At 53.0% G+C, this 10,880-nt stretch overlaps 1 protein-coding gene across 1 annotated transcript; it reads right to left on the reverse strand.

Annotated features, from left to right (window-relative positions):
* Positions 1 to 96: 96 nt before the first annotated feature.
* On the reverse strand, positions 97 to 6,860 carry LOC122389565 (collagen alpha-1(I) chain-like). The gene is made up of 8 exons (XM_043381721.1): positions 6,739 to 6,860; positions 4,825 to 4,922; positions 4,516 to 4,629; positions 3,614 to 3,928; positions 2,987 to 3,139; positions 2,011 to 2,220; positions 1,273 to 1,377; positions 97 to 869 (listed from the first exon to the last, which is right to left on the reverse strand). The coding sequence occupies exons 1-8, from the start codon at positions 6,849 to 6,851 to the stop codon at positions 544 to 546; spliced, it is 1,434 nt and encodes a 477-aa protein (XP_043237656.1). The 5' UTR covers positions 6,852 to 6,860; the 3' UTR covers positions 97 to 543.
* Between the last annotated feature and the right edge of the window lie 4,020 nt (positions 6,861 to 10,880).

Consider the following 10,880-nt stretch of genomic DNA (forward strand, 5'->3'; position numbering starts at 1 on the left):
GCTCTCCTCGTGTCTCGGATGTACAGCGAGAGCTTCCGGGCTTATGACTAGCCACCAGGCATCACGACTCTATTGAGAAAGTAACATGGGCGAGGCTAAAACAGCTTGTTTTCATGTTATATTTTCGCCACACGCATCGGTTATTCCCTCCAGGGAACATGTTTAAGAATTAAGCAAAACAGGCTGGAACAGTAATGGAACAGATCGGTTTCGCTGGCAGTGTAAATTGTTAACACTTCATTACGTAAAAAAGCGCTAAATGTAAATGCAGCACATTGTCAGTGAGTGAGAGCACTTCTTCAGCAAATCTTCCCGATGAAAACCCGCAGAAGGCTGACCAAAAACTTTCCGTCCAGCATTGACCCTGTCCTCATCTCAAAGTTCTAGCACCCGCTTTCCTTCCATAAAAGCGCATAAATCATTGGCCAAATGCCGGACCAACGTTTACCGTTTCTGCCAATCTCTCTGCAATCCATGCGGGCACACTTCTCTGCCCGGGCCGCCCTTCTCTGCCTGCCGGAGCCTCCCTCGAGAGCCCCCTCCCTACGCCTGGTTCCTGGCTGCGTGGTGAGTGTTGATCTGACTGACCCCCCGCCGCCAGCCCGCACCGCCGCTCCTCCTCAGGTGCGCGTTGGCCCGTGCCCTGAGTCGGCCCGACCTGCCACGGCGCGCGGAGGGACGGCGCTTCCGGCGGGACTGCGGGTCCGCGCCGTCCTGGAATTCGTACTCGGTGTAGTCGTCGCTGCCCGTGTAGTCTCCGTAGTAGTCTCCGTAGTCCTCGGTGGTGGCTTGGAACCCGTCCTCGTCGTACTCGTAGGTCTGGAAGCCGGGCGCCACGGTCTGGCCGGGAGCTGCCAGCTCTACCGAGTCTGCCAGGAGGGGTGGGGTGAGGGTCAAAACGACAGGGAGGGACAGCGTCGGGGTCGCGTAAAACACGGACCGAACCGACAGGGGCAGACAGACATACATACAGGGAAGGAGAATATCGGAGGGGCAATACAAGCCACATTGCAGCCGTACTGCGGCGTTCAGCGGTACAAGAACACGACGCATCCTGGGGGTAGACTGAAATCATCATCACGGAGCACAGTGAGCTGACGTAGATGCAAAATACGACACAATCATGCAATTCATTTCCACAGCGAAATACAAACCTACTCAATGACAAGAAATGTTAATAGCAACATATTTGAAAACTATTACTTTTGTATTCTTCCCAACAGCAGAATCGACCATTTCCCCAGTCCCTAGGATAGATAACGTTTGACTCACCTCTGAGTTCGTTCACCTTCTCTTCGAGCAGTTGCACCATAGCCTCGAGGCCAGCCATCCTCTCGGCTAGTTCGCTCGACGGCGGGCCGCCCGCACCTGCCGCTGCTGCAGCCAAAAACAGAACGTGTTATGGGCTTACTTACTGAACAGTGACAGCCTCTACAGCAGGCAGACCGATTCCCACAAAGTTTTTTTTTCTAGGAACACTCCAAGACAAACGTTCAGTTCTGGTCTGATCAAAAGCGCCACAGCTGAAGGGCCATAATAGACGTTCCTTGAGTTTTTTTTTTTTTTGCTTGAAGAATCGCGTCCTTCCCACAACGTTATCACTCACACACGTATGTAGCCGCGGTAGAACGACCAATCAAACGTATTTCATTTTTCCGACTGGTGACGGCATCAGATCGCGCTAGTTACGTGCTACATGACCTGCTGACTCTACAGGCATACCCACCCTGATTGGGCGGTCGGTTGGTCCCTCCAGTTGACACCTAGTTTTGTCTGCTTTTGTCGCATCGGCATCTGTCCCCGTCTACATTTCCCTCCCTTTGGCAACCAACCTCCCGCGTGAGCGCTCGAGACGGTGGTACTTGGTCTTGTTCCTAAAGCTTAGCATCCCTCGTTGTAGCATATCTTTCTGGCTCCCTTCAGCACCTAATCTGTACCCACCACCCTCCTCTCAGCACCCACCTCCGTCCCTTCAGCACCCCTGCCCCCCCCCCCCCAATCGGCACCCACCTCCGTCGCCGCCGGGCGCACCGGGCAGTCCGGGCGGTCCGGGCTCGCCCGGGTCTCCCTTGGGTCCGGACAGACCCGACAGACCGGGGTCTCCGGGCGGGCCCCGCAGACCCTGCAGACCCATCTCGCCCTTCTGGCCGACGGGTCCGGGCAGACCTGGCTGGCCTGCCTCGCCCTTCACGCCGGGCAGACCCGCCAGGCCCGGCTCTCCTGAGAACGGGGAACTCCGGTCAGTTATCTCAGTCCCGGTCTGATGAGAGACAAAGTTAGTCAGAACGGGACTGGAACCTCAGCATAAGGTCGCATAAAGCAACAGTGGATGCTGACGAGAAAGCCGAGTATCAAATAATTCGCTTCATTGATCTAAAAAAAAAAAAAAAACGTTATGCTAGACAATGCAATTCGTAGTAGAGTTAAAACGGCAATGGTGAAGAAATAACTGCAAACGAAAGCAGTACTAAGATGACTAAAGGCATAACAACAAAATACTAAATAAAAAACGCACAAACACAAAAACAAATGACCACGATGCAAGCAATGCCAACATCAGAGACGAAGAGACGCAGTCCTTCCACTCGTTTGAGATCGTTTGTTTTTTTTTTTTTGGGGGGGGGGGCGCGGGGCATACTCTTTTGATCTAATGGGACCATTTCAGAGCCGGAAGGATAATAGGAAGTGTGGGGGGGGGGCATTGGTCTGGGCGGGCACCCTGGTGGCCCGTCGGGGCTGAGCCCATCCAATGGACAGGCAACCCAGCCCTCTAACAGTCACTGCACCCGGCAACGGGCCTGCTCCTGATGTGGAGCCTCCCGCATGGGATAAATTTGCCTGTCCAGACTGGAACAGGGGGTGGAGGCGTGGAGAAGAAGGATTTGAATGCCCTAAGGATGAAAACGACGGAACGGAGAGTTTGAGATTGTGTCTAGGAATGAGGCTCGTTCCCTGCCGCCCTAACCCAGCGGAGGTCGGTACGTACCCCTAATGCCGGGCTGGCCGGGCGGTCCGGCCGGCCCGGGCCGACCCATCGGGCCCGGCAGTCCCGGCGAGCCCGGCACCGAGTATTCGGGGACGGGACGGTCCAGCGCCGGGCCGCCCATATCACCGCGCGGCTGGCCGCCCGATCGGCCACCTGTAACATAATGTGTAGTAAGTAGTTACCTCCACCAAACATCCATATCGCCGCGCGGCTGGCCGCCCGATCGGCCACCTGTAACAGAATGTGGATGGTTACCTCCAATATGCAGTTTACATCCATATCACCGCGCGGCTGGCCGACCGACCGGCCACCTACACCAGAATACATGAGTGCACAGTCAGAGATACTGAGGCAAATCATGTGCCTGCTAGGTTGGCCGCCAGACCTACCACCTATAACAGAATGTTCACGGTTAGATGTATGTAATAGCATGGTCAGAGATCCGCGTGTCAGGATGGTCAAAAGGGATGATGCAAAAGGACCGATCAAACGAGGAGCACGGGAACAGTGGGCGGCAACGGTTGACCTAATTATTCGACATCAAACAATGAGCAATGCTGACATCCCATTTTATACGAAAACCTAACCCTGAAACTTCGACAGATGGCGGGCAAAGACCTGTCTCACCTGACGCTCCTGGCAGTCCGGGGGCTCCGGGGGGTCCCTCGGGTCCGACGGGCCCACTGAGGCCCGGAAAACCGTCCCTGCCGGGCTCTCCGGCGGGGCCCTCGGGTCCCGGCGGGCCCGGCAGACCGGTGGCGCCGTCCCGTCCCGGAGGGCCGGGCGGGCCCGGCGGACCGAAGGGTCCCGGTGGACAGGAGCACTCCCGTCCTCCCGGCGGCGACACGGGGCCTGTCGGGGAGACGGGAGCCGGCGGCCGCGGCTCCTCGAACGGCGGAGAGTCGCCGGCGGGGGCGTCCAGACCGGTGAATGGCGGAGACGCTGAAACAGAGGGGAGAGAGATCAGTTGGCCAATTGAGCAGCTTGTCCAGTTAATGGCTCAGATCTTACCAAAAATTATGTCGCTATGTCGCTCACACTGAGCTCATCAGCCCTTATGCCCCTTCGTTCACACTAAGTTCATCAGCCCTATGTATATCACTTCATTTATTGGACAGTCAACACACTAAAGGGCAATTAGTTTGACCAGTGTTGGTATAACGGTAAACTAATATATAATGAGGCATTAATGACACCGTGATTGGCAATGACTCATACTAATCAATCACCACCAAAACCTGTCCTTCCCCCTCAGCACTTAGTTTATCTCGGAGCTAATTAAACTAACGATGGCCCGCAAACACTCTAAAGCTTGTCTCTCATGAGCTCATTTATATCAACAGTGACACTTTGTTTACTGTCACTAAATATCAGACTCAGAAGAAAACAAATGCAACATAACATTCAGCTCCACTTGCATCAGTAGTTATAACCAAAGGCTACCACCCAGGGGCCGACAGCCTTTACCCCAGCTACCTCCAGCGCCCTGACCGCCTGTTTCGCCCGTTGTGGCGACCCTCTGAACTAACCTGGCGAGTCGGGTCGCGCCGACTGAGGCCGCTCCCCGGTCCTGATGCCGACAAACTGCTCCAGGGTCGTCAGTCGGCTCACCAGGTCACTGAAGTCGGTGCAGTTGAAACAGGCTGCGGACGGAGGTGACAATTAATTAGTTGTAATTTGTAGCAGAACACATGACAGACGTTATTCAAGAGAATGGTCGTAGTTATTTCATGTTTACGGGGTGAGATATCTTGTCTATTTGTACCTAAGTCATAAGTGTATGACGAACAGCAACTCGGCTCAACTCATACGACCTTTGACCATCCGACGGCACTCACCCTCTTTGCACTGAGGTCCCTCGAATCCGGGGCAGCAGCCGGTGCCCAGAACCTTCACCGTTTTGAAGGCCTTCACGTACTTGGGCTTGTGACGCACGCTGTGGAACAGCCAGCTACACGATCAGGCGATTGCCAACTGAAGAATGATAATAAAGATTCATATTGCGCTGCACTCCACCCCCATATCTCGCAAGTTCTTGTTGGGTTTCTCATATTCCGATCGAATAGCCCGCGCCCCGCTGGGGGGGGGGCAGAATCTGCCCCCCCCCCCTCCCGTTTTTCGCCAATAACTTCTAAACGCGTTACGCCAGCGACGTCAAACTTTCAGTACCTTATCATACATCAATTTGACACGTTCCCTGCAAATTTGAGCGAAATCCGTCGGAAAATTTTTGAGAAATTGACGTTTTAGTGACGTCATGTTCGCCATTTTCGCTTAAAAAACGGCAAAATTTCAAACGCCGCTAACTTCTTCATTTTTAAAGGAATCAAGACGTAACAAAAAAGGTTATACGTGATTCTACTTTGTCTATCAAATGGCTATCTCGGTTTTTTGAAAATTTTGGATTTTGGCCAAAAATTTTCCAAAAAACTGACTTTTTTGGGAAAATATTTATAAAATCCAAAATTTTGAGTTTATCGAAAAAACCGGAATATATGTCAAAGAAGTGGTCTATGTGCACCTACATGCCAATTTTTAGAAGAATCGGTTCAAAAATGTGGGAGTTATTCAAAATTTTATGACGTCACGACACACAAAATTTTTGAAAAATGATTTTTTTTGGAAGTTCCAGACCTCGTACGGAAATAAAAATAGCACCATTCGATTCGCCGTGAAAAACTGCATCGGATAGACACCTTTTTAGGCCTTAACAACCAACTTCAAAATTTGACCTCACTTGACCTGACCTTGACCTGACCTCGACCTGAAATTCATCCAGAGGTGGTCCATATCACTTATTGAGTGTGCCTATTGAATTCCATGAGTAAAATGACCCATAAAACATGTGTCGCACATGCCCTTTTCTATATTTTGTTTTTGGTGACCTGACCTGACCTGACCTGACCTTGACCTTGACCTTTGAATGACATTGTGTGCAACGAATATTGTCTTGGTAGTCTAAGAACACGTTTTGGGCAATCAGTCTCCGTCCATTCTTCGGCAACTACGGTGCAAGGCCGATACTGTAGAAACTTGCATTTTGTACCCTTGACCTGACCTTGACCTGACCTCTGACCTACTTAAGCAAAAAATTTGCGCTCTTAAGATCCGCCTTGTTGAGAGCTTTCGATTGCCGTTTTCCCCGTCTTTCTACGACCATCGGTTCGGAAGTTAGACAGGGGGGGCAGAATCTGCCCCCCCCCCCCCCCCCCCAGCAGGGCGCGTATGGCTGAATAGCCCAGCGGGGCGCGGGTTAGAGCAAATCACGTAATGACCTGCTACGCCCGTTTAGCCGGTTTCCTGAATCCCCGCACACGCTGGTTTTTATTTTCCCATACCTGCTACATTGCATGATTAAATCGAGACATCCAGGCATTTAAACGGCACGTGCACTGTACCACACTTTTCAAAGTTTAATGCAGTGCTTTAATATTGCCAGCCGTGTGGTTCAAGGAGTGTGGTTAAACGCGTTGAACCACACGGCTGCAGCTGACGTCACTATCATGTAGTTGTGAGCTTTTTGGCAGGTATGGGAAATACCTTCCAGCCCTAAGGCCGGGAATTCAATAAATGTCACCTCGCTTTTTTAGCAAAATCACCTCGGGCCTAACGGCCCTCGGAGTTTTCGCTAAAAAACCTCGGTGACATTTATTGAATCATCCCGGCCCCGGGCAGGAATATATTGACAACAACGACACCCCGCCTTTAGTGACACCCCGCTGACACTGACACTCTCCCACCCTCTGACTGACACAGTCTGCTGGCAGTCGTGGTAGTTTCGGGTGAGGTGACAGCGCGGGTCGGGCACCCGGTACTCCTCCGTCCCGTTCTTCTCCAGACACGAGACACGCTTCTCCACCATCATCGGGCAAAAGTTCCTGCGGAGGGACAGATAAAGAAGTGGTCAGCAATCGGTGGAAAACAGGTCAGCAAAGCCAAGCCAAACAGGCTAGTCCTAGTAGATTTATCTGAAAACTGTGAGCTAGCAGGAGGTTCGATAGTAGCAATACGCAAACCCGGAGTTTATCTATTAAGGGCTCCCGAAAGGCGCCAAACTGCGTCCCTCTCCAGCGCATTCATTTCATCTGCACTGCAGAGAAGCAGTTCGACGACCTAAGGAGTCTGTCCCCTAGTTAGCGTATTGGACGAATCTTGAACAAGGCCATCAGGCTAAGTCCTTTAGTAGGGCCATCATCGCTCGTATATGAAATCCACAAAATCGTTCGTTAAACGCTGACCGAATGCACTCACATCATCCACCCAAACACCCAAGCAGCCCTGTATAATGTATATCTGCTCAGTATCATCAGACCGTATTGTCGACTACAGAATGATGTTCCACTTTTCACAGGCAATTATTTGCCTGGAGTGGTAGGCTGTGCCGCATCACACGGGCTGAGTTCACAAATTATAGCTTTATCCCAATGCTCACAATCGACACGCGTAATTGCGTGATAGACGGCACAACTTGGCGCTCCGGTTAACTAAAAGCTTCTGAGGAGTGGAACATCATTCTGTAGTTGACTATACACTCTCAGAGTATCTATCTGACCCCGGAGAGGCAGACCCAACAGACGAGCGGCTGCAGGACTGCGGTCAAACACAGACCGACCTCGGGTGTCTCGGCTGTCCGGTAGGCACCGCTGCACGGATCCGTGACGAGCAGCCAGCGGCGGTGTCGTCAGTCCCACACGGATATCAGTCCAGTAAACACTGGCGTCATTTACCTCCCGGGGGAAGTGTGGACTGTGCACCAGCGATGCAGGATTTCAGCAGTTTGGCGGTAGCTGCACCATCGCCACTGAATGCATCTGATACGGAGCAAAGCGCCAAGCATGGCCATAGCTCAGGAGTGACGCATGAAATTTCGCACTGAGCGGATAAATGCTGGGCATTTCCTTGCAGTTCAGCGTAATGTGACCACTGAAAGGAGCAACTTCATTTGAGGTCAGACCTCTCCCTGTTGGAAGGGCCTTTAGGCCCAGCATAGAGCTTATGGGCCTAGAAAATATACTGAACATCGCTATCGGGCACTCTTCGAGGTTAGATACAACAGACGGTCTTTGACGTGACCGAAACTCGTCAAGATGACATGACGACTCACGACGACTATGAAAAGGCTACGAGTAAGTCAAGCGGCCATTTTCTGATCGTCTGCTTCATTTGCTGCGCCCACCCGTCGCAGGGTCGACAACTGCCGATTCACGCCTCGGTCCGACCGGCTCTCCAAAGACCGGCGACACAATAACAGTCACCGACCGTAGGAGGACCATTACGATCGTGCGTCGACCACTGACAGCGTCGGGCGCCTTTTAGGTACAGCGCTGCGAGTCTTCACAAGGAATCGCCAAGTGTTTCAGGGAATGAGAAACAGTCACGACTGTGGCTGATGGGTTCGTTTTTAGACTGCTGGCCATCTAAGGACGTCCCTGGTCACGACGTGTGGCGATGGTAAATGGGTCGTGCTGTGCACCGCGCGTCTTCAGGACCTCTCCCAAAGGGCATGATGGGCATGGGCATTGGGCACAGGGCAGTCTCCATTTGGCTTTCAAGAGCACGTAGCCTGAGGTGATTGTTTTGTTGATGAAATCATCGCTGTCATGTTTTGACACGATTCCTTATAAAGAGGCCGCTTCATCATTCTCTGTCAGACGAGGCAATGGTGAATCATCAGACGTCACTAACAGTACCAATCGAACAAAACACTTCTACGGTCCGTGGTCCGTCATCCCAGCCGTGATTGGTGGCGCTACGGGCACGACCCGTCAACTCGTCAGCACGTCAGTCAGTTCGTATGGCCAGTCACAGCCCGTCTACCCAGTCGTCACATAGTCCGTCAGCCCATCTGCCCGGGGCCCTGCTGTTTCACCGCCCGACGCTGCGAGCGCTGCAGCGCGCTGGGCGCTAAGGCATACCCCTGACGTCACTCGAATGGCGTTGCGTACGATCCATTAACTTATGATAATTGATAAATCTTGTTTGGAACAGATGTCTATGAAAACCTAGTACGGAATTGAACAGAAGTTTGAGTGCAAATGCTGCCAACGTGCTGGCGGCGCTGGCGCCATGGTGCGCTAGCATTTGTTTGACGTCATAGCTTAGCGTCAGAGTGAAGTTTGTTGATATTGCCATGGAAACCCAACGCACCGATGCGCGCAGCGCACTGCAGCGCTCCGCCTTGAAACACCGCCCAGCTGTCCCATAGTCCGTCGGTCTGTCTAACCACCACAGACGTCCCCAGCCCTTCAGACTATCTAGGACAGCGCGACCCGTCAGTCCGTCATCATATCTGTCCAGGCGGCCATGTCTGCGTCACCAATAGCCGACCGTCAGTATTACGGCAAGTCAGTCCGCTAGACCGTCAGTGACTCAGCACGTCAGCCCGTCAGTCCGTCAATCCGTCCGTCAGTCCGTCAGCCCACCAGTCCGTCAGTCTGTAAGTTCGCCAGTCCGTCTGTCCGTCCGTCCGCCAGTCCATCTGTCCGTCAAACATCAGTCCGTCAGCCATCATTCCATCAGTCCGTTAGTCCGTCGGTCTGTACAGGCGGCCGCGGTCATGGTGTCAACTGTCAACTATAGCCGACCAGCAGTTCCACGGCAAGTCAGTCCGTCTGTCCGCCAGCCATCATTCCGTCAGCCCGTCGGCCCGTCAGCCTGTCTACCAAGTCGGCCGTGGCCTGCGGCCAGTCTCTGAAAGCCAGCAGTTTCACAAATCCGTCCGTCCAGTTCGTCAATCGTCAGTCCGTCGGCCCGTCAGCCTGTCTACCCTGGCGGCCCGGGCCGTGGTCTCAGTCTGTGGCCAGAGTCGCCGATAGCTGACCAGTCGCCGGTCGCCGCTCTGGTATACAAATGACCATCTCCGGAAACATCAGAGATTCGTCTGTTTAGGTAACCGTCACAGTGTTGAGAGCCGGGCGAGACTGGGAAGACGGGCACTGGACAGCTGGGTGCGACACGAGGCTGGGTTCGAGGGACAGGGCGCAGCGTGACGCACTGGCACGGACCAGCCGCCACCAGCTACCAGCTTGGTTAGCGGAGACCGAATCTGACCACAAGTTATTATGAGACTTCACACTGTCGAGCTCAGACAAGATCCGCCACTGAATTATTTGAGCTACCCCAAACCGGCTAGTTGTGTAATACAAGTTATGTAGGTATGTAAATACTAAGCATTGTTTTTATTAGTCTAGAAAAAGTATGAGACCCAAGACGCGCCCAGAGCCAGCAGCCATTCAACAGACGGGACCACTACCCGTTACCTGATTGGTCCGGACCAGGAGTCGGGTCCCGGGACCACCAGCCACGTGGGGCAGGAGTTCAGAACCAGGACCATTAACTAGCCTTTGACCTGATAGGTCTGGCACAAGCCAGGAGTCTGGAATCGGGACCACCGGCCTGCCATCTGATTGGTCCGGTGATTTATCGTGGCGTACTGGCGAGAAGCCGTTTGCTCGCCTCGCGGGGAGCCCGGATCCGGGCGTAAAACAATTACCCACCCCTGAGGAAGATCGGATCAAACTGCTTCCTGTAAACACATCGAACATGGGGATTGTTGCCAATTTACGCTAGCGCGGAGAAACCAGAAACTACAAGCCATGGGGTGGCACATCGCAATAAGCGAACGGGTACTTCAATAGGTTGAAATCGATATTAAATGTACGTACGACTTCATGAGTCAGGAACCAAAACCTTTCACAAGATAGCCAAAAGGGACGATGACGATGCATGATCAGCAGCGTACCGTGAGCAATACGGGTGCCAGCACGATGCCTTCAATGGCGACCATTGGCAACCAGGTACACCTGCTCTTTACCCAAAAGCTTAAGCCCTAAAGGCATTGAGGTGCTGACGACCTCGCAATACTTTTACGCCCCTCCCCCCCCGCGATCATTCA

This window comes from Amphibalanus amphitrite, unplaced genomic scaffold (assembly GCF_019059575.1).
Source record: "Amphibalanus amphitrite isolate SeventyFive unplaced genomic scaffold, NRLGWU_Aamphi_draft 000362F_arrow, whole genome shotgun sequence".
Classification (NCBI taxonomy): domain Eukaryota; kingdom Metazoa; phylum Arthropoda; class Thecostraca; order Balanomorpha; family Balanidae; genus Amphibalanus; species Amphibalanus amphitrite.